This window comes from Schistocerca piceifrons, chromosome 4 (genome assembly GCF_021461385.2).
Source record: "Schistocerca piceifrons isolate TAMUIC-IGC-003096 chromosome 4, iqSchPice1.1, whole genome shotgun sequence".
NCBI classification, from domain to species: domain Eukaryota; kingdom Metazoa; phylum Arthropoda; class Insecta; order Orthoptera; family Acrididae; genus Schistocerca; species Schistocerca piceifrons.
Window position 1 is genome coordinate 433,543,775 of NC_060141.1, and position 25,470 is coordinate 433,569,244.

At 38.7% G+C, this 25,470-nt stretch overlaps 1 protein-coding gene across 1 annotated transcript in view; it reads right to left on the reverse strand.

The window, feature by feature from the left end:
* Positions 1-25,470, reverse strand: part of LOC124796459 (PHD finger protein rhinoceros) — a 242,748-nt gene that overhangs the window by 43,188 nt on the left and 174,090 nt on the right. Inside the window, exons 16-17 of the mRNA XM_047260682.1 lie at positions 16,403-16,547; positions 10,857-11,374 (exon numbers count right to left, since the gene is read on the reverse strand). Of these exons, the coding sequence (XP_047116638.1) occupies positions 10,857-11,374; positions 16,403-16,547 (663 nt within the window). The remainder of the gene's footprint in view (positions 1-10,856; positions 11,375-16,402; positions 16,548-25,470) is intronic.

A 25,470-nucleotide genomic window follows, 5' to 3' on the forward strand; every position in this document is an offset into this window, starting at 1 on the left:
AGGGCTATCTGCCATTCATCACACCAACAGGAAATTTTGTTTAAGTCATAATCTTTCTAGAGTCACTCAACTTCAACATCTTACCATACACCACAGCATTGTAAGCAAACAACCTCAGATTACTGCCCGCCCCATCTGCCACATCATTTATGTCCACAGAGAACAACAGCGATCCTATAACACTTCCCTGGCACACTTCTGTTGATCTTGATAAACAGCTTTATGTGGAGCAAAATATGGCTAGGCTGGTCACCAATCCACACCGAAGACAGTGCAATGAGTCAGTGACTGAAACCCAATGAGCAGAATAAAAACTGATTGACTGCTAAATGATAATAAGAACTGAGAACTCCACTGTCATGTTACCAACATGTGAAGAGGCAGTGATGGCCAGTGAATCTTAGCTATACTACAGGTCTGGATTGACTGCTGTGAGCATAACTCTGTCATTATTTAGCACTGTTAACATGTTTTATTCAATTCTTCTTGCCAAGGCAGGCTAGTGCACCTTGGGCAGGACTGTTGCATTCCCGACTGCCATGTGCAAGTACACGCAAAAGTATGACAAAAACTGATGAACAGTTCTACAGTACGAAACTTTGGGTATGAGACCAGAAATGATGGTAATTCATCAGTAGAATTTGCCAAGAACAACTTTACCTAAATAAGACACAAACAGAAAAACAAACTTGACAAGTATCAAATGAAACTAAACATAAATTTGTTCACCTAGCAGCGGCAGGGGAACACACACACAAAAGCATTTAACTTTAACAAGCTTTCTGAGCCAGTGGCTCCTCCTCCAGACAGAAGAGTTGAAGGGGTACATTTAAGAAATGTACCCCTTTCCCTAAACCTGTCCAGTCCTTTTCCTTCACCCATCTTCCTTGACCTTCAACTCTACTGCTGGGAGGAGGAGCCACTGGCTCCGAAAGATTGTGAAAGTTAAAGCCTTTTGTGCGTGTATTCTCCTGGTGCCACTTGATGAGTAGATTTTTTTTATCTATCCGATTATATTATCAATACCTGGTTATTTTCATTGTTATATAAACATAAATTTGACTATATCTAATCAAATATAAAAGAAATTAAACACAATTTGGCAAACCCTCACCCACATTAGAGTTTCAAGTGATCACAGACTGGTAAGTTACAGATATATATAAAAAAAAACATAAAACTAGAAATGTATCTAGCAGAAAATCAGAAACACACTTTAATCAATGGTGCAACTACTCAGGAAATGCACAATATAGGGACTTAAAAAGAAGAAACAGCATTTTATGCTGTATGTACAACGAAGGATAAAGGAAAGAAAATCTCAAACAGAACAAAGCAGCTATTAAAAGAGGAGGTCAGGAGCTTTAAGCAAATTATACAGAATGTGGTAAGTACGCTAAATTAAACATTACTATTGAGAAATGCCTTCAAGCTGATGTGAGGATGTACAATGAACATCCGTTAATAGAAACGATTGAAAACAGTAAGAGCATTAAGAAAATAAAACAGAAACTTGGTTGGGGGAAGGTATCTAAGTTATTAAGTTAGGTGGTAAATTGTGAAAGAATACAAATATTTATTTAAATATTTGTACAGTTCAACAGATGACTTACAAGCACAGATAATCATAAAGAAAAATTATGACACTTTGAAATAAATTTCAGATAATTTATCAGGAGCCGGTTGAGATTTGAAGAAATGAAAGGCAGACAATTTTATAAAACTGGAACAATACTAAAATTATTCTACTTCGCAATAAACGAAATCCTCTCCATAATGCACCACATATTCATAAACACTATTTCCATTTAAACACAAGAAACTCCATTGTACCACTGTACTTTAATCAAGCAAATGAACAGAGATATTGTGCAGCGGACTATATGCAAGTTGTGAACAAAATCACAGACTGGAGCAATGAGGATGAATAAACATTCCATTTAAGATTATGATTTTGTGGAAGCCTTTGATTCAGTTAAAGCAAAACATGCACTAACAGCCCTAGAAAAACAAGGCAATATTTCAATTTGTGTTGGTACATTGAAGAATATACTGTAGGTTTCACTGGACTTCATCAGCATAATGGAAAATTCAGAATTGAAAGAGGACTCAGGCAACAAGGAATTTCCATGTGTTAACCACTCTCAGCTACCCTTAAGGAAGCTTTCAGATCCTTAAACTGGGAAAATGAAGAATGAATGCGTGTTAGTAGGGCATATGTAAAACACTTGTTTTGGATGACGACAATGTAGTGTGGTACCTGGTAAACTGAACTATGGTTAACCAGTTACATAGATATTCAGTCCATGACATATTAGATTAAGGTAGAGATACAGAAGCAGTAGCAACTACTGGTTGTGAAAGATTTATTGGAGAACCAAGTAGGATGGTGTAAAGCATTTTCCTGTTGCACAAACTCTGTTTGCATTACATATTCCGATGAATCATTTAGTAGTGATAGATCCATGAACACATGTAAGGAAGGGTCAAAATGTATCTAACAGCACACAAAACATAACAAAAAACACTGCACATGTATGACACTGTCAAATGCTTGCTACTGGATGCCATTTAGAACAAAATTCAGAATGTGAAACAATAATGGAAATTTTTGGATGGAGCAATACGTAATATAAGAAGAAGACTGTCACTCACCTATAGATGATCAATGACTGGGGAACAGAAACATCTGACAGAAAAACGCATTCACACTAATATGTTTTCTGTCATGTTTCTGTGCTCCACACGTCAATCTGCCATACATGAGTGGCTGCCTTTCCCTTATTTGAAGAATACGTATGTGACCATCTGATAAAATATGTCTTGTCAAAGATGCTATTTTGCTAGTCGGCACTCGGCTGTTTGATATGTGGCTGCAATGCAGTCAGAAGACACAGACTTTTTACAGGTACTTTTAAATGAAGTAAAAAAAACTGACAATGACAGTTGGATAAGGAAAACTGACATTCCCAATGCTACTGTGAGGAAAAAGTCGAAAATTAGGCAATTTAAGTAATGGCTCTAAACCTTGAAAGAAGTTTTTATTACACAACTGTAATTGTTCATTAAGAATAAAACAATCTTGAAGCAAGAGGTGTTTGAAAATTAGCAATACTTGAAGGATATCGAGCCTGAGAGTTTTTTCTCGGAGTGTAGGGTACTGACATTTTGCACTTCTTTGGGTTTATGGCCTGTGATTAACAAGTGGTCAACAAAGGATGAATTATGAATATTAGTATCCTTTTTTTTCTACATGATGTTCTCTCAATCTTACGATACACCTCACCCAGTTTGTCCTATGTAATAGGCCGGACAAGAATCACAGACAATTTTATAAACTCCTGACTTCTGCAAATGAGACTGTGTTGAATCCAAATTGTGAATAAGATCATTTTTTAGAGAATTATTGGTGGATAAAGCTACTTTGCAATGGCAATGCCGGCTTATATGCCATTTAGTCGGATGCCTCTCGTGCATGTGCCAGTATTAGCTGCAGTTTGTCTGTCTTTTTTTATTATGATTTTTATTCTTGACTCATGGTACACAAACATGTCATTTCTAAGAGAGTACTGTTGCTGACATTTTAAAGTTTTTATGTAAGTACAGTTTTCTGCTTTTGGTTGTGAATTTTCACATATGTGTCTGTTTTATATATTTCTAAGTAACTTTTACCATTGTGATGAAGATAGTCTTAGAACTATCAAAACCTGGTTAATGTATTTAAAAAAAAAAGTGAAACCAGTTGGCTGACTATTACATTTTATATATTTGCATACACAGCTGCTGAGCTCACTGCCACAAAATGTTTAAAATACCAACATGGGAAGACACAGCAGTGTAAGCAACCGGTTATCAACACACTGTGAGGGAACACAATCCCCTTCCTCTCCCAAGAGGAAATTCATCTACAAGGGCACATGGGAGTAAAGAAGCAATACATTTCACAATAAAATTGTGTTCCAGGAAACATGAATACATGGATGGTGTGTGTGTGTGTGTGTGTGTGTGTGTGTGTGTGTGTGTGTGTGTGTGTGTGTGGGGGGGGGGGGGGGTTAGTGTGTGTGTGTGTGTGTGTGTGTGTGTGAGAGAGAGAGAGAGAGAGAGAGAGAGAGAGAGAGAGAGAGAGAGAGAGGAGGGGGGGGGGGGGGGGGGGGGGGAGCAGCCCACAAATTGGTTGTACCAGGTGTACCGGTATGAAATGAGCGTTAAGATACAAATGTGTTGATAGGGAACATTTGTTGTGAATGAGCCTTAATTTGTTATTGTTTGGTTAGTATGACATCTGTCAAAGATATTTAGTATACATCATCATATGTTTTCATCATGTTAACAATGTCGAATTATGCACCAGAAAGTGATGATTTGCGGAAAGCATTAATTTTTTGTTTTCATTTCATTTGGAGGGGGGGGGGGGGGGAGGTGCTGCAGAGTCACATCGAATGCTTGTCGAGGCATATGGTGATCATGCTCTATCAGAAGCAACATGCAAAAGATGGTTTCAACGGTTCAGAAATAATGATTTTGATGTAGGAAATGAAGAACATGGAAGACAACCAAAAACATTCGTAGACGCCGAATTCCTAGCAGTATTGGATGGAGATGATACTTTGAGTCAGAAGCAAATGGCAGCAATGCTAAATGTTGCACAACAAACAACTTCTGACCGTTTGAAAGCTATGAGGAAGATCCAAAAGTGTGGAAAATGGGTGCCACATGAATTGAATGAAAGACAGATGGAAAAACGAAAAACATTTGTCAAATTTTGCTTCAAAGACATGAAAGAAAATCAATTTTGCATCTAATTGTTACTGGTGATGAAAAATGGATTTATTTAAGAATCCTAAACGAGAAAAATAATGGGTTAATCCGGGGACAACCATCAACATCGACTGCAAAACCAGATCGATACGGCAAGAAGACAATGCTCTGTGTTTGGTGGGATCAGAAAGGTGTGGTGTATCATGAGCTTCTAAAACCCAGTGAAACTGTGAATACTAATCGCTACAGACAACAAACGGTCAATTTGAATTATGCATTGATCAAAAAAAGACCAGAATGGGCCAGAAGACATGGCAAAGTAATTTTTTCACACGACAATGCACCTGCACACAAAGCAAAACTGGTTCAGCATACAATCAAAACACTTGGCTGGGAGCTGCTACCCCACCCGCTGTATTCACCAGACTTGGCCCCTTCCGACTACCATTTGTTTTCATCAATGGGACATGCATTGGCTGAGGAACACTTCGATTCCTACGAAGAAGTCGAAAATTGGGTGCCTGATTGATTTGCTTCAAAAGACGAACATTTCTATTGGCGTGGTGTCCACAAATTGCCAGAAAGGTGGTCAAAATGTATAGAAAGCAATGGTCAGTAGTTTGAATAAAATATTTTTACGTTTCAATTCAAAATTAGTGTTTTAGTTTCATAAAAAAGCACTCATTTCATACCGGTACACCTGGTAATTGAATCTGTGTGTAAACCTCTAAACCGATTTTCTTTTTACAAAATATAGCAAATGTCCCGCAGGAAAAATGTACTGTTAAAATGAGATTAAGAGGTATGTTATAACTGCAACAAATACAGAACAGGTGAGGAATTATATTTTCCACAGACACAGCAGATAGAAGAATTAATGTCAGTATTTACCATTCAGAACTTCCATTGATATTGAGCAATCATAACAAACTGTAAAACAACTGAATTACAATAGGAGTAAAGAAGCGTTTCCTTCTTTTTCTGTGAAACATAAACATGTTGAAACGTGTCTTGGCTTTAGAAAGAACAGTTATTTTCATAACAGGAAGTCAAGAATTCCCATATTTTAGGCTGCAAACATGGCTGACTGTCAGAGCTTCAAAATCACACCATGATTAGCAAAAATAATATCAGGAAAAAACCTAATAGTGTCAATGTTCTGTAGTACCCCAGAAAGATATATGTGTGATACCATGTGTCCTGTGCTGTGACTGGCTGATAGGAGCAAGAAGCATACTGCATAGGCAGCATGCTAAATTATGAGTGTTCAGAAGTCTTTTCTGAAAGCATGTGTCTGGAGCACAGCCATGTATGGCAGTGAAACATGGACAATAAGCAGTTCAAACAAGAAGAGAATAGAAAGTTTTGAAATGTGGTGCTACAGAAGTATGCTGTTGATTAAGTTAGCAGGATGTGTAACTAACTGGGGGGGGGGGGGGGGGGGGGTGCTGAACTGAATTGGGGGGAAAAAGTGGCACAACTTGAGTAAAAGAAGGGATCAGTTGATAGAATACATTCTGAGACATCAAGGAATGATCAATTTAGTACTGAAGGAAAGTGTGGCATGTAAAAATTGTACCGGTTGATAATGATATGAACACAGTAAGCAAGTTCAAACATCTGTAGATTGCAGTAGTTATTCAAAGATGAAGAGGCTTGCACTGAATAAAGTAGCATGGTGAGCTACACCAAACAACAAACAGTAAGCAGGATCAGACATATGTAGTTTGCAGTAGTTATTCAGAAGCAAAGAGGCTTGCATTGGATAGAAGAGCATGGAGAGCTGCATTAAACCAGTCTTTGAACTCAAGGCAACAACAGCTTGAAAATATGTGGTTAAAACAGTAGAATGCATTAAAGATCTCTGCAAAAGTCTTTTATATAAGTATTTTGCAGAGGTTTTGGGCAATGTGATGTCAGCACATAAAACTATTACTTCTATTTCAAGTTGAATGGGTTTGAAGATATTCAGAGAAGATGGTGTTAGGGGAAAGCATCCAGATGGCATGCGCTGTGAAGCAGTCATTGCACTTGAGTGTGGTGTGTCCAGTAGAATGTTCTGCAACTGTGTGGATGTTCATTCAGGTTGACAGATGTCTGTGGACTAGGTGTATCATAATGGACTAGGATACTTTTTAGACTGGGTGAGCAGCATGAAGTACTTTGGGGGGGGGGGGGGAGATAACAATATTGTAAAAAAGAAAGTTGCTACTTACCATACATATAGTGGAGATGCTGTATCACAGATAGGCACAGCACAGAGACTGTCACAAATATAGCTTTCGGCCAGTAAGGCCTTCATCAAAATTAGACAACAAACTCACACATGCATGACTGTAGTCTTGGGAATCTGAGGCCTCATATGCCTGAGACTACAGTCATGTGTCTGGATTTTCCATTGTTTGGGAGGGGTAAGAATGATTGTGGGCATAATATTCATAATTTGTGGGCCTGATGATAAGTAGTTGCCTGATGGAGGATATATTTCAGTAGTTCTAGTTCAGGATGATACTGTGTGATGAGAGGGGGGTGTTTCTGAGGATAGATGGAGAATTAGAGGGATGCAAATATATAGAACATTTCTTGTGCCTCCACCCAGCTGTCCACTTTAATGAATAGCCATTAAAAATTGTGGCCAAGGGCAGAGTTAAGCACAACATGCTAATTTCAATGGTTGTTTCGCAACTAATGCCATCTGGATTCTGCCCCTCCTTCCCACCATACATCAATCTTCTCTGAGTTACAAAGATTGTACTTATTCTTACAACACTTCCTTTGAACCCATAATCTCCTGGCCTCACTTCTGCTAATGATTGACCCCCCCATCCACCTATACGACCCCAACTTCACTCAGCCTGCACTCAACTCCTCCTCTCCGCAGGTTCCCTGTTCCTGCATTCTATCCCTTCTCTCATTTCCCTTCTCTGCATCACTATGTACTGTGCATCATTCTCCCTGACTGCAGACAGAGAGAGCTCAATGGTGCAACATTCCTATTGTGTATATCTGAGACGTCTTCATTCTGCTGTCAACCACCATTCCCTAATCCTTCCTCCCACTCCCCAGATTTCTTCCCACTACTCCATCACACACAACCCCTGAGTCCAGTTGAGCTACAGTGGCAACACAGTGTAGTCAGCTTGTTTAGTGATTTGTTACCTTTAGTCCTACGATTATTTACATAGCAAAGAGTGTGTTACGTATACCTAAAAATGGCAGATTTCAGCATTGTAAACATTCTGAAAGAATGCAAAGTCCTCCACAATTTAGTCGAAAAGCGAATTTCCATGTCAGCAGGAAATGTGGACGCTATAATTTTTCAGACTTTTGTGACAATCTGTTGACTTTGAGAGGTGTCAGGTATCCCACCAGATATCAGCATCATTTTTTACAAGACTCAAGTAGAACCTGATGAAGATAACAAGTCACATTGTCAAAACATAATGCATGATACCTGATTAAGATAACGAGTCATGTTGTTGAAATATCATGCACGAATGATGCTAATATCCAGCAGAATACACAACACCTTGAGATGTCTACGTCTCCACTGTCAAATGCCTGCTGTTGTGCTGAAAGCAGTTTGTCTTCCGCGTTCAAATGCAGACTCCTGGTGGCACTTCAGTGAAGTGTTAATGGATAGGTGATATTATGCCGCAAAGAATAACTTTGAATTTATGACAATACATTCTTTTGAAAAACATTCAAGTGTATGGTCACAGAATTATTTTTCTTTAATTAACTAGATTTAATGTAAATATTGCTTAAAAAAGTCAGAGAATAATACTGAAGTTGGCAATAAATAGTACAAAATTGGCAAAAGTAACTCTGAAACAGCCAGAAAAATGACAATGAAACGGAATACAAAATAAAACAAATTATTCTCTCCCTATGTAAAAGTTATATAATACTCCTTCCCCAAATTTTTCTGTTGCAATAGAATGTATATCCTTTTACACAATTAAATTATCACGCTTAAAAGGAAGGTAGGATATATTTGCCTTTCTTTAACTACATGTAGCTGACTGGTTTCTGCATACAGTGGTGCACTTACTTCCATTATGAGCAGTTTCTGAAATGTAACCTTTTCTAGAGGAGGAGGAGGAGGAGATTAGTTTTTAACGCCCCATCAACAACGAGATCATTACAGATGGAGCACAAGCTTGGATTAGGGAAGGATGGGGAAGGAAATTGGCCGTGCCCTTTCACAGGAACCATCCGGGCATTTGTCTGAAGCGATTTAGGTAAATCATGGAAAACCTAAATCAGGATGGCCGGATGTGGGTTTGATCAGTGTCCTCCCAAATGTGAGTCCAGTGTGCTAACTACTGCGCCACCTCGCTCGGTCCCCTTTTCCAGAGATCACAGATTTGAACTAACTATATCATATATTGGTACTAATTTTTATATTATTTTTTCTTCTCTCACAAAAGTATTCTTACAAAGGACAGCAGCACCAACTTTGCAGAAGAGCAAGCAAGCTCTTACATACACAACACACAGTGTTGACAGAACTTTTTCTGGGAGTGTAATACTTTATACATTTTGTCCCATGTGAAAGTACATTTTTTTCCATGTTAAGGGACAATCTACTTTCCCTGAGAGCTGTAAAACTTATCAATCCTTTGGTGAAGGTTTTATACATTGGCGTAGTACTTTTTGGCACTTTAGGAAATGAAAAAAAGAATGTGTTTTAGAAATAGGAAATGAAAAAAGAATGTGTTTTAGAAATATCTTTGATTGAATATTTATGACAAGCACAATTATATATTTCACTGCTGTGCACAAATATTTAGTAGGTTACCTAGCTGAATATATGTTCCATCAAGCACTTACATTTTTCCATATTAAAGTCAATTCCATGAGAAATTGCTCAAGAACTCACTTCGCACTTTTCTTTTTAAAGGATAATTATACTTTTTGCCATCATTATTGCATGATTTGTAATCTATGGAAGAACTAAAACAAATATAAAAAATATAGCCTTGAAACCTGGCCTCTTTTAGCATGTGTTACGCTTTAAGTTATATCAAACACAAATGTGCCAGTAAAATCTTAAGTAATGGCATACATGGCTGGGCTTTTAGGTCTGAAACTTTTTTAAGTGATTGGTCCCCTATATTAAGTTTTGAATCAGAGTCTAATGCTGCATGATTTAAGAAATTAATCGCACAATCTCACATGTAACATAATTCATCTTGTGTAAAAGGAAATTTACTTCAAAAGTAATGCTTCCCAAACCATCATTCACAATATTTTCCAGCGACCTGTTAGAAATGTAAACAGCTGTGACATCATGTTCATCGAAGCGAGGCTCATGAGAAAGCTGCACTGACAGCAGTTTGCTGTTATGAATGATTGCATAGTCTTTGACATATTTTGTTGCAGACAGACACTTGTGTGTGCACTGTGTTTTGTTGTTGTAAACGGTGCATTTTGTTTGCAACTGAAGTTTTATTTTGGCATTATTCTCTAATTTATGTTTTATTGCAGCCGTGTTATTCTGAAGTAGTGGACTAAAGTAAAATTCTGTTACAGTATCAGTTCTTACCAGTCAGAGTTACAAAACTTAAGTGAAAACTACAATGAAAAATTTCCAGAATCCTAAAAAATTTCCGGGTTTTCCCAAGACTTCCCAGGTGTCCCAGTGCGTATAAACCCTTTTATATGAATTTAAAAATTAGGAATTGAAGTCTAAATATTCTAACAATGATAGATATAGTTTAATTATTCAGGTAAAAGTTCAGTTTTGTTGATGTGTATGTGTCACACACTGAATGCTCCTGTATTTCTATCAGTACCTGTTTATAGCATGCAGAACATGAATGTACCTTTCTAATCAAAGCAAGGCTGTAATATAAGATCTTCACCCTATAGTGTTACACTAGCGACAAGGTGCGGCAACTGTGAAGGAAAGAATGTAGTAAGATCTCTTAGTGCTTCTGCAGACATACTTCACTGTTGGAGCAGTGCAGCACATCTGAAGCTCTGGGATGCACATTCTACACTTACTTTTACATAACTATTGTAGAAGAATCATTTCCTTCTCTTATAACTCTATTGCAACAGCAATTTTGAAAGTTGAAATGGAATATTACCTGATAATGATGATGAGAACGGGCTCGCCCCCTTGATCCTCGTCCTCCACGAATGAAACTCCCAGCTCGCCCTCTGCTGTTTCCACGCCCTCTTCGGCCTCCCCCATCCCCTCGACCTCGTCCTGGCCGTCCAGTCGCACTAGAAGAACCACTTTCTCTTGGTGATTTGCCTGCAGGTGATTTCTGCACTTGTTGCTGTTGTTGTTGCTGCTGCTGCTGTTGTTGCTGTTGGCTAATGAACCGTGCAGAAGTCCGTGTTGGTTTTGCAGGGGATCGCTTTCCTGCAGGAGCAGGCTTTGTTTCTGAAACAGCCGTTGGCACAGGAGCTGGAGTAGAAACAGGCGTTGGAGTTGGTGTTGGTGCAGGTGTTGGTGGAGCATGTAACTGTGGTGGTTGCTGCTGCTGCTGCGGCTGGCTAGTAGGAGGTACCGTTGTTGCGATGGCTGGTGGCACAACAGGAGATGCAAATGTTGCTGCTGGGGTAAGTGGAGCCTCAGGCATCACTGCAGGAGATGTCACTGCAGTCATACAAAATGAAAGCTCATTTAATTAAACTTTCACAATATGGTTGGGAGGAGGAAGAAGACAGCAACCCTGCAGCTATTAAATTGTTTATTTGTAAATTTTATATCAGAATATGTGTTGCAAATATGTATGTTTCAGTGAACTTAAAATAAGACTGTAACTCTGAAATATTACTACAATTATGTGTGACTGCTCAACCTTTTATGTGTATATTTACGTAGTTGATGCTGAAACAGTAGTTTTGATACAAGCCATTCAATTATATGACTATAGTAACAGTTTAAATCCTAACCATATTGACTACAAGCAAAGAAAACGGTACAATATGAGAACTTTTATCCAGCTTATATCACTGAGGGACCCTTCATTTTCAGTAATTTTATTTCTCCACTCCATTTGTGAAACATGCAAGGTGATAAAATTTTTAGTATGTTGACTTTGTTGCTTACATTTTAGATGAGGAGTGGAAATATTCTCATGCTTACCGGTTTTTTTTTTTTTTTTAAAGAAAGGAAAAGAGTACAAATAAATTGTAGAAACACATAATAAAACAAACAAATGCTCTGTAAAGAAAGAAAGAAATACATAAAGAAAGAAAAAGCAGATTTGTCCCTCATCATTACGCATGAACAGAATTAAAACAAGTCCTACTCTCTCCAACAACTCCCCCTTCGTCCTCACAACTCCCTCTCTAGCTAAGCGCTATGTCACCTGCCCCTCCTCAAATCTATGCATTTCTCCTTCCTGATGAAGGGATTAATAGTTCAGGAAAGTTAGGAATACTTTTTTCTACTTTTAATGTGCACATTAGCAGTACTGGAATTTTGCCTCATAATGTAATGGCCAGCCTTTTGGTGTCTTGTAATTTTTGATTAGGGATGTGTTTATTAATAATATTTCAACTTCAGTCACTACATTTTTATTTTTTAACTACTGTCTAATGTATTTTGATGTTGCAACTCCATTTTCAAGGACTGTATAAATATATTGTGTGTAATATCTGCTTCAGCTTTAATGCCCATTATCCTACATGTTCCTTGCAAATGGAATTGTAGCTGCACAGTGCGTTCGTAGTTAGAAAATAAAATTATTGTGACTGTAGATGGAGTATTATTAATAAAATATATTCCTAACCTACAATTTACAGTCATAGGCAGCCCACAACTTTTTATCTATTAATAACAACTTGTAATTTCGTTATTTTCTTAAGTGAATAATTTTATTATTATAATTAACTAGAATTCAACAGTTTTAAACAACATATTTTCTTGTAAATATATTAAATACTAATTAGAGAACCAAACACAATTCCATTAATAATATGTAGTTATGAAGAGTTGAAAGAATAAAAATTATGACCTATTATTGAGAATGTAAATACAGAAAGCAGAGAAAATATTTCACATACTAACTATCTGCGCCCACAGATTTTTTTGAGTTTGGGTATAAGATATTTTATTCAAAGTACTATCAATTTCACCTGAAACTCATTATCATCAAATGATAATGTCCTTACACCCAGGTACTCCTTCAATTTTGCACACTAGGGAAAGCCAACAAATACAAAGTTTGGACTGTAAAATGTATGTGCCAAAACCTTCTATCTGAAGAAATTTAACAGTCTGTGTGTTATGATCAGCACGCAGACCGCCATTGAAACACAGTCTCAAGACTTTTTTTCACCACTTATTATGAACTGCCCATCAAACTTCTGTGATGTTTCAATGTAGATATAGAATTAGTATTTACACAGGGGGGAGGAGGGAAAGAAAGAGAGAGGGGGGTGGGGAGAGAGGGAGAGGGAGAGGGGGGGGAGAGAGAGAGAGAGAGGAGAGGGAGAGGGAGAGGGAGAGGGGGGGGGGAGGAGAGAGATGAGAGAGAGAGAGAGAGAGAGAGAGAGAGAAGAGAGAGAGAGAGGGGGGGGGGGAGAGGGAGAGGGGGGGGGGGGGGGGAGGGAGGGAGGAGAGAGAGAGAGAGAGAGAGAGAGAGAGAGAGAGAGAGAGAGAGAGAGAGAGAGAGAGGGGAGGGGGGGGGGGGGGAGGGGAGGGGGAGAGGAGGAGAAGATGGGCTGATAGAAGATAAAACTGATACATACCTGGGCAATGCAGCTAGCTGACAATATAACAATATGCAACATTTATTTTTACCATTGTATAATTCTGCCTGTAGATTCGGGCGACTCTCAGGAACTACTGTAGGGATTTTGATTCAGTTTCCACTAATAGATAGACTGATTCATGAGGAAATTTGTGCACATCACTACATATAATACACAAGTCGGCCAGCTATAGACACATAATGCTAAAGAGTGTGAGGCTTCTAGTTTTATATAAATATTACAAGGAATAGCTAAACATGTTTTCATTTCATTAAGCTTGTATCTTTACTTTCTGTATAACCTTAATTTCTGTCAAGCCTGAGAAAGATGAGTTATTATTGTGGTCTTCAATATGAACTCTGGTTCGATGCAGTACTCCATTATGGCATATCCCCTGCAAGCCTCTTCAACTCTACATAAATACAGTATTAATTACTGCAACTTACAGCCACTTGAACATGCTTCCTGTAGCCAACGTTTGAGCCCCATCTACAATTTTTACCTCCCCCTCTCCAATTACAAAACTGACAATTCCTTGATGGCTCACGATGTGTCCTAGCAACCGATCCCTCCTTTCAGCCTAGTTTTGCTATCATTTTCATCAGTCTGATTTGGTACCTCTTCAATAGCTATCAAATACATCCACCTACTCTTCACCATTCTTCTGTAGCACCACATTTCAAAAGCTTCTATTCCCTAACACTTACATTCAAAGGAGAAGTTAAAATAAATCTCTTTTTTGAAAAGATTTTACTGTTATTGCAAGTTTGATTTTGTTTCTTCTTTACTTCTATAGTGATCTATTATTTTGCTAGTCAAATGGCAAAACTCATCTATTACTTTCAATGTCTCTCTTCCTTATCATCTTTCCTTAGCGTCTCCTCCTATAAGATTCCACCGTCTTTATTTTGTTTTTGATGATTTTATTTAACAATCGTTTTTCCAGACTCTATCTATTGCCTTAAGCTACTCTTCCAGGTCCTTTGCTGTCTCTGATAGAATTACAAAATCATCATCAAAGTTATTATTTTTTCTCCATGAACATTTTATTCCTTTTCAGAGTTTTTCTTTGCAAGGCTACAAAGCTGTCTCGTGTCCTTCTCAATTACTGCCCCCCTTTAATGTTCAACTCTTTTAACTGCAATACAGCTTCTGTATAAGTCGTAGATAATCTTTCAATACAGATAACTTTGGAATGTACGATTGCATTCCATGACAACATTAGCAACAACATTTTATTCCACAACCATTCCTAAATTATTCCTATTTGATTTGGTGTTGTTAACCTGTGCACAACTAATAAGAAATTCTATTCTTCCTGTCACTGCATATTTCCTTTTTCAAATTCTCTAACCTACCTACCGGATTATAAGGATCAATGTTTCATATTCCAATTTGCCAAACACCAGATCTGTTTTTTTCTCATGACAACATCCTCCAGAATTGTTCTCGCCCAGTGATCCAAACGAGAAACTATTTTGTGACTAGAATATTTGGCTGAGGAAGATATCATTGTTATTAAAACATGTAGAACTGCACATCCTAGGAAAATAATATGATTATAGTTTCCCATGGCTTTCAGCCATTCAAAGTAACCACATTGGCCAATGTTACAAGGCCAGAAAGCTATGGAATACGTAAATCCGGCAAAGTTGTAACTAAAAAACATCTACCTAGCATAATTTTGATGGTCCTTGCTCTTTACTTCATCATAAGAAATAACATACATGAATAAAGAACAACTATACTGAAATCAGAAGCAGCAATTACTACCGAAGTTAAGAAATATTGACTACTTAAATCTTTTCCACTGTGGTCGTGAATACATGTCATGCTACAGCATTCCCCAAGTGCTGTGGGTATTTACATGGGTACCAGTTGTACTTTTCTACAGTGCTACAGAAGTCTGAGTGCACCCTGAGCTGCTGGTCTCTCACTGCTGTGGATGAGTTACTCCCAAATCTCAGTGAATAAAACAGTTTCGAGTATTTATCATATACAACATATTTGCCTCACTGTGTGCTATCATTTGCAGAAAACCTCGTTTTGATATCTTGGGTAGGACAATTGTTATGATCCACAAGATTTGCAATGTGCACGACTGTCTTTCAGATATGAAACCCAATAACTCAGGAACAAAATGAGACATTATTCTGCTCTCAATTTAAATAAAATTTCGATCTTATGTATGTTTCATTTATTGCAATTTATGAGCTAAAATCTAACTGTGTGCAAAGCTTTTTTACATCTGCAAACTCTTTGAATTTTCATGCAAAAATTTACCCAATTTGATGCAGCGCAGTAAGTATGACATAATGAAAAGAAATTCAGTTCTTTAGTGAGGAAAGATATCAGGCTGTAAGATGTACAGATATCAAAACTTTTTTACCAAAAATTATTCGAAAAATTAAAGATAAGTATTTCATACCGGCCGGAATGTGGTCTCTAGAACAGACAATGTTTCACTTAATTTTGATGCAGCGCAGTAAGAATGATGGATAATGAAAAGAAATTCAGTTCTTTATTGAGTAAAGGTATCAGACTGTACAATGTGCTAAAATCAAACTGTTTCACTTAACAGTTTTTGAAAAATTAATTGATAAGTACTTCACTTAGGCCAGAATGGTGTCTTTCAGCACAGGCATTTGGCAAACAGTATAGTTATAACAAAAGCATCTCAGCATGGAATGCAAAGAGCTCATCTGTAGCAGTGAAAGGATTAATCTTTGTGCACTATGAGTACAAATAAAAACAGATACTAAAAATTCAAGTTTCTTTTTCAGAATGATGCACATAAATGTCTCTATATCATCAACACTTATTGAAAAGAAATAAACAAATTTTGTGATCAAAACTTAAAATATTGTACTTCATGGCAGTAATATATGATAAAAAAAGATAAGTAAAAAACTGATTGACAAACCAGAGTATGTACCGTTGTAACTGCTTGTATGTGGTGGTGGTGAAACCATGGCTGCAGTAAGAGCCATGTTGTGTGAAGAGGATGTGAAAGCAGCCCCACATGGAGCCATGGGAGGGACATCATCTGGTGGTTTTGGACCTGCAACCTGATGTGCAAAATGAAATTCTGTTATCATCTTTTATACTGAAAATTATCAAGAACAGAAAGGTATACCTAACACAACAGTGGATATACACTAACAGATTTTTAAAATAAATTTTGGCTAGCCATCCCTTAAAAAGCAAGTCTGCCAATGCAACAGCATTTATTTTAGTCCAAAAACTCAGAAATTTGCAAGGAAACTCTGTAGAAATACTACACATATTGGAATAAAAAATTATAAAAAAAGTTAAATGTGTGGCAAGCTCAAAATTAGATTTTTTCCCTGCTTTGCATAAGTCTGAGATAAAAGTTCATTGCAATCCCCACTTCATGGGGCAATAAATGTTTAACCCTATTTCGATCACTGCTATAAATTTCCTAGTTCATGAAATAAATTATAGCACTACAAAATGACTTAGACGCAAAACATAGTAACACTAATAACAGCAATCAGAGAGATTTCTAACTGTTCAAATGTCATTTATGCATCTTTAGAATCTGCGCCTTTTGAAAAAGATTGTAGTCTAAGACAGTATGATAGGGCTCAATTCTGTATCATGTTTCTTAAATGTTTTTTAGTTACTTTGTGAACCTGTTAAACGTGTTGCAACACTTGAAAACTTATGCTCACAGAAATATACTGCAGCAATAAAGATAGGTGTAATTTCCAATTTCACCAACATTTTGAAATTATAGGGAAACTCCCCATTGCACCCCACTCAGACTTACTGGTAAAATGGACCAGTATATTGTCCATCACAAACTGAATACAGATGAAGCATGAAAACAGGCAGAAGGTGTACTGAATTGTGAAAAAAGAAGCAAAATAGAAACAGTGAACGATCCAAGCAACATCAGTGAATCGCAAGAACTATAGCATCATGTCTGTGTGATCACAGTGTTGGACTCAAAGCGGGAGATCTGTGTTCAACCCTACCTGCCACCTGCCTCCCCTCCCCTTTTTTTTCCTCAAAAAATTATGAACTTCCCGACAGGCCACTGACATGTCTGTTCTTCTGTGGTCTTGATAACTATCGTATTATACATTGGAACACATTACCATTGGAAGAAAAAATGACAAATTGTTAGAGCAGGCGAGATGCTGCATATACCTCTGACAGAAATGAAAACAACAATTAAACGTGTGTGAACCATGTTACAACAAAGGAATTCAAGAGTCAAAACTACCAAAATGGAAAGCAAGACTCATAACATGAGGTACTGTATAGAAAAAATAGGATGTACGTATGTCTGGACATCCCCTCCTTACACCTTGCTGTTGCAAACAGACATTACCTATGACACAGACACAAATTTGAATATAGTGGGGGTTAGTGAGGCGGACAGAAGAAGGCACAAGGGAGATCTGAACATGGACCTCCCCCAACTCACTCCAACTCAGTGACCACATAACCACAACAATGCGACTACTCAAATTCGCTTGATGCTGCACACCTCACGCTTGGACCATTCAATGTTTCTATTTTGCTTCTTTTTTCACAGTTCAGTGTGACTTCTGCCCAGTTTCACACTTGATCTGTGTTCATTTTTTGACGGACTATCCACTGGGTGATCTTAAAATTGAATCTGAGGGGTGTGTGATGGGGAGTTTCCCTTGCAGAATAAAAACTGCTATAACTACCAAATTTGTGTGTGCGCAGTATCATAGTTTATGTGGAAGATTGTGCTTGATTCAGCCACTAGAGGCCACTTGACCTGCTAGTACTACAGCAGTTGCGTGCACAGTCTACTGGCTGCACCCCATGTTAGAACTGATGACTAGACAGGATGAGGCAGCTAAGTCATAACACCCCTTGAATCTCCCCAACCGTAATAGATACAAAGATGCCATTTGGACAGTGAACTGCTGGGACAGGGGCTACTTAAATACATCACATTTCATGTTTGTGCTAGTTTTCATTACAGAGATATGTCACCATCTGTGAATTTTTTAAATGGAACCCTATGTTAAATTTTAGCGTAATGTGATGGGCTTACAAAGATGGTTTCAAATATGTGTATATCATAATATTTAGGTGAATAGTTTTTGAGACACAGATATGTTCTCGTATTGTGTTTGTCCTTCGAAGCAGCGTTGTCCAATGCACCCTTTCCTGTTGACCACTGAGGAACTTAACAGGGAAGGCATTGTTTTCCTGCTTCTTGATAATGCCGCAAGGTGACGCACGAGGTAGCTGGAGAGAAGGGTATAAATGTGCTGCTGGGGTAATGAGACATCGCATTTCCATCACAGTTTCTTGGAGCAGACATGTACACCAACGAAGAAAAGTTAGATATGCTTCTAGTGTATGGTGAAAGCAGAAGAAATGCTGTTAGAGCAATAAAGCAATATGGAGAGCTGTATCCTGATCGTGAGCGTCCTACTTGCCAGCTTCTTGCACACATTTGCAAGAAACTACTTGAATCGGGATCATGGAATGCCATACAGAGGACAAGGCAGAAAGCTGCAACTGGCGAGGTACATGAAGAGGACGTTCTAGCATTGGCGCGTAACGACCTACTGTTTTGTCACAACGTATCATCTCGGAATGTGGTGTAAGTCAGAGAGGTGTCCCACGCATATTGCACCGACATAGATTTCACCCTTTTCACCTCTCATTACATCAAATACTCTCCAGTGTGGATTTCGAATGGCGCCAGGAATTTTGCCGGCTTGCTCTGCAGAGCCTACAAGACGATCCAACGTTTTTTCAACAGGTAATGTGAATTTGCAAAATATGCATTACTGGTCAATAGAGAAACCTCATTGGCTACGACAGGTACAGCATCAGCAACCGTGAAGTGTTAATGTGTGGTGTGGCATCATCGCAAAAGTCATTGTGGAGCCGTACGTCACTCTGGGTATACTAAATGGCAAATAACTATGCACAGTTCGTGCCCAACGTTCTGCCCATTTTGCTGGAAGAGGTACCACTAACTATGCGTCGGTGCATGTGGTTCCAACATGACGGCTGTCCTGCTCACTCTTCCCATGTGGCTACAGAGCTGTTAAATGAAAAGTTCCCGGATTGTTGGATAGGACAACTTGCTGAAGTGAAGTGGCCAGCCCGCTCTTCTGATCTGACCCCTCTTGATTTTTTTATGTGGGGGGCAATCAAACATAAAGTGTATGCTCAAATACCAACTACGCCAGATGATATGAAGCAACATATTATCGAAGCGTGCACTGACATCTCATGTGACACACTCACAGCCATTTACATATCATTTGAACGGCGACTACAAATGTGCATTGCAGCAGAGGGGAAGCATTTTGAGCAATTGCTTCAGTAAAGTTTTGTATCAAGTACAGTATGTATTTTGTGTCTTTGTGTGTATTTGCTTTGTATTGTGATCAATAGTAAATATTTTCAAATAAAAAACAAATATGTACGAAATAATTGTATCCAATAAGGGCCTCCTCATTTACATTTGTATTTCTGTTACTTAAATGTATTAACATCTTGTAGTATTTTAATACTATATGTTGTCTACTATTTTGGTATCACAGTTGTCAAATAACTGAATAACATTTGCATGACATCATTAGTTAATTTTTGCACAAAATATCGCAGTATGTCTTACTATTGTCGGGTAAATGGACGTATCTGTGTAAGGACGGACTCGTGACATTTCATGTACTCTACAGAACAGGAAAGGTCACATTGGACAACACTGCTTCGAAGGACGAACAACATTTCATGTACTCTACACAACAGGAAAGGTCGCACTGGACAACACCGCTTCGAAGGATGAACGTGCTATGAGAACACATCTGTGACTCAAAAACTATTTGCCTAAATATTACGACATACACATATTTGAAACCGTCTTTTTAAGCTGATCATGTTATGATAAAATTTAACATAGGGTTCCATTTAAAAAAACCAAAGATGGCCTCTTATCTCTGTAATAAAAATTGCACAAACATAAAATGTGATGTATTCAAGTAGCTCGTGTCCCTGAAATTCACTGTCCAAACAGCATCGTTGTATCTATTACGGTTGGGGAGATACCAAGGGGTGCTATGACTTAGCTGCTTCAGCCTTTATAGGCTACAGCACAAGCCTCTTCCAGCCACTTCTGTGTTGTCTGTTGTATGTGCTTGTCTCTTGTGTGTTTAAGCTTTCTCATGTGCTAAAGTTCCAGTGTTCTTGGGTCAGATCACTTTGGCGATGAGAATGGGATTCGACTCCACATTTTCTACTTTAGTCATTGGTCCTTTGAGTTTAATTTCCGTGGAGGCAGTTATTAATTTTCCTCTCATGCAACAGCACGTGCTGACAGTTACTACGACTACATCAGCACAACATGCAGCCCCACCAACAACATATTCGCTGCTGTTCCCGGCATGGCAGGAGACTGGGACACTTATGGAAAATGCCTGCGACAACATTTCCGTGCAACTGGGGTAAGAGGCATAAACTTGTGGAAGGCACTTTTTTTTTATCTCACCTCGTGTGTATCAGCTGTTGTGTCAGCTTGGCCCTTACAAGAACCTTCAAGTCTTTCTATGATCAGATGTATGAGTTTCTTTCTACCTATCAAGATTCTTTCTACCCATTACTGTCAATATACTCACATTATTGCTGCTTATATGGAGTTTTACCCTTGCCACAACAGTTATACAGAGCGTGCGCACAGAACTACATGGACAGTCATCATCATAATTTTGTGACAAATGTTATAAGGTAGCCATGTGGATCAAATGGTTCAAGATGCAATTGTACGTCTTGCTCCTACAAGGGAAGTTCGATAGTGGGTTCCAAAGTGTGTAAATCCCATGCTTACGGAAATATTAAACATAGCTCCGTCATTTGAAGTTTCATGGGCTGCAGGTAGTCAGATAAAAGCCTGTAAATTTATTTGAAATCAGTTCCTCCCACCCCTCCCAGCCTTCAGTCAGTTCACAAGGGAATGGAGAAGCTACTGCAGCAGTCCAACAGACATTTCAATGTCGTAGAGGTAATCGTCATTTGTGACAACAACAGTTCATGTCACAACAGCAACAGCCTCATGCTCTGCTGCATTCATGCACATACTGTTTCATTCAAAACGAATGGACCATGTGCACTGAGTGCTCAGCAACATATAAAATGGCCCATAAAAAAGGGACGCACTGCTTCTGTGTGTAGCTCCCTTCAGAACCTAACCGAGGATGAAAGGAACATGGATGTGAACAGTGTGTCAGCAGTCATGGTGCTTCCAAGTAAGTTATACACTGAACAGTTTTCTGCAGCTATGACTTACAAGGCTGTCGTTGTTCTTTATCATTCCTAGTTATGTGAAATGCTTACACTGTAAATCTGTTTGGTTTGGACTCTTTTAAACTATTTGGATTCTCCATCGATGACGAAGCGCATTTGGTTTCTGATAAAGTTCCATATCAACAGTTAGATGCTCTCTGTGTCAAGTTTTCCTGTTTATTTTCTCCAGGAATGGGTAATGCAACCGAATTTTAGGCTCACATTATGATGAAGTAGTCTGCCTGCATCTGTTTTTTCCAGGCCCACCCAGTGCTGGTAACTAACAAGTTAAACTGAAAGCAGAATTAGACCATCTTCAATCCCTTTATGTTATTCAACCTATTTCTTTCAGTGAATAGTCAGCACCACTGGTGATGGTATTTCTACAGGTAAATTACACCTTTGCAATGGTTTAACAAAATCAATTAATGGCCAGTCAACCAATGATACGTATCCTTTACCATGTCCTGATGAGCTGCTAGCAAAATTATTGGGAGGCCACTATTTTTCAAAGACTTCTTAGCAGATGCATATTTACAACTGCTGCTATACTAGGAATCTAAACACTTTCTATTTATCAATACACCATTTGGGCTTTATCAATACCAGTTTTTACCTTTCAGTGTGACACGTGCACCAGCTATTTTTCGTCTATTTTTAGAGCGACTCATTGCAAAAGTTCCAGGCTACATCAACTATTTAGATGACACACTAGTGTCTGGCCCCTCCACAGAGGGACATTTGCAAAACCTGTGTGCTCTATTTTTGTTTTAGAGGCTGCAGGTTTAAAGTACAATTTGGACAAGACACAATTTTTTCAACCCTCTATTAATTATTTATTATACAGGGTGATTCAAAAAGAATACCACAACTTTAGGAATTTAAAACTCTGAAACGACAAAAGGCAGAGCTAAGCACTATCTGTCGGCGAATTAAGGGAGCTATAAAGTTTCATTTAGTTGTACATTTGTTCGCTTGAGGCGCTGTTGACTAGGCGTCAGTGTCAGTTGATGCTAAGATGGCGACCGCTCAACAGAATGCTTTTTGTGTTATTGAGTACGGCAGAAGTGAATCGACGACAGTTGTTCAGCGTGCATTTCGAACGAAGTATGGTGTTAAACCTCCTGATAGGTGGTGTATTAAACGTTGGTATAAACAGTTTACAGAGGATGGGTGTTTGTGCAAAGGGAAAAGTTCTGGACGGCCGAGAACGAGTGATGAAAATGTAGCACGCATCCAGCAAGCATTTGTTCGCAGCCCAGGAAAATCGACTCGCAGAGCTAGCAGAGAGCTGCAAATTCCACAATCAACTGTATGGAGAGTCCTACGAAAAAGGTTAGTTATGAAACCTTATCGTCTGAAATTGGTTCAAGCACTGTCTGCAGCTGATAAGATTAAAAGAATCGATTTCTGTGATTTTATCCTTGCTCAAATGGAAACAGATGAATCTTTCGTTTCAAAGATTGTGTTTAGTGATGAAGCAACTTTCCACACTAACGGGAAAGTCAACCGTCACAATGTCTGTATATGGGGCACTGAGAATCCGCGGGAAACAACTCAGTATGAACGTGACTCGCCTAAGGTGAACGTTTTCTGTGCCATTTCAGCCAATAAAGTTTTTGGTCCCTTTTTCTTCGAAGGTGCTACTGTAACTGGACTACAGTATCTGGAGATGTTAGAGAATTGGCTGTTCCCTCAGCTCGAACAAGAAGCACAACAATTCATATTTCAGCAGGATGGAGCGCCACCACATTGGCGCTTATCTGTCCGTAACTACCTGAACGTCAACTACCCGAGGCGATGGATCGGCCGCCAGGCAGCCTGTGACAGAGCACTTCATCACTGGCCTCCAAGAAGCCCTGATCTTACCCCCCGCGATTTTTTCTTATGGGGGTATGTTAAGGATATGGTGTTTCGGCCACCTCTCCCAGCCACCATTGATGATTTGAAACAAGAAATAACAGCAGCTATCCAAACTGTTACGCCTGATATGCTACAGAGAGTGTGGAACGAGTTGGAGTATCGGGTTGATATTGCTTGAGTGTCTGGAGGGGGCCACATTGAACATATCTGAACTTGTTTTTGAGTGAAAAAAAACCTTTTTAAATACTCTTTGTAATGATGTATAACAGAAGGTTATATTATGTTTCTTTCATTAAATACACATTTTTAAAGTTGTGGTATTCTTTTTGAATCACCCTGTATATTATTATATGAATGCATGGTGTCTGTTCTTTTGAACATATCTGAAAGAACAGACACCATGCAGAATCAGCAGCTCATTAGCATTATTGATGCTACTGTCACGTTGCCACACTCCATGTCTGTCAAGAAATTACAAGCATTTTTAGGCAAAATTGCATACTACCACAAATTCATGCCGGGTGCTGCTACTGTGGCGCAACCACTCCATGCATTATTATATAAAGATGTTCCTTTCTAAAGGTCCCTGGCTTGTGACTGGGCATTCAAGTTGTTGAAATCTCAGCTGCAGGTCATTTTTCAGCCAGGTCACCACCATGTGTAAGCCACGGGCACACCTCAGATCAGCTGTGGTGTCATCCTTGCTCATAAGTATATGGACAGATCAGAACGCCCGACTGCATATGCCTCTAAAACCTTAAATTCAGCGAAACAGTTTTATTCTCAGATAGAGAAAAAAGTTTTAGTGATTATGTTTGCTTAAAAAAAATTAATGTTTTCCTAAACGGGTCTAAGTTTCACCTGATCACAGACCACAAACCACTGGTGTCTCTTTTTAACCCTTTGGCGTCCTAGCCAGTCAAAACCACACATCGCTCACAGTGGTGGGCTCCTTTCCTGTCATGATACAATTATGAGATACATTTTTGACCCACAATGCAACATGCAAAGGCTGACGCCTTATCGCGTTTGTCAATTTGTCCAGATCCAGAATTTGATAAAGAGGAACTGCTTTGTTTTCATTTAGACATAAAAACTAAAAATGCTGTTCATGGTTTTCTTATTACTAGCACTAAAATTGCAGCCATAATGGCCACTGATCCAGTTTTGTGTAAAGTTGTTTCTTTTGTGCAGTATGGTTGGCTGGATAAGCCTCCAGGCCCTTCTTCTGACGCTATAAGAAATTATTTTGTGTTATAAAACCATCTTTCTGTTTGAGATAGAGTTCTGCTGTTATCTAGGGAGGACACTGCTTCCCAGATTGTAGACCCATCTGCCCATCAGTGTGAGGTTATGTGTTCATTACAAGGGATGTGTCATGTAGAAAAGTGGTAGTATGCAGACATGTCTTTTGGCCAGGGATTGATGGGGAAATAGTATAAGTTGTTGCAGCCTCTCCACAGTGTGCCACCCACCAGACAGCAACACTGTGCATCTTTGTCGCCATGGCCAACTTCATAACAGCCTTGGGAATGAATTCCTGTACATTTTGTGGGACCTTTTTTTAACTTCTAATACCTTCTTGCGATTTACGCAAATTCTAAGTTTCCAGATGTGGTACAGTGTCCACTTCTGCAGTGACAACAATTGTAGCTCTGCAAACAATTTTTACAATGTAAGGTTTTCTGTATATATTAGTTATGGACAACGGCCCCCAGTCGTATCTCGGGAATTTGAAGATTTCTATAAAAAAAAGTGATGTTCATCAAGTTACGGCTCCTCTTTTCCATCCACATTCAAACTAGGAAGCAAAACTAC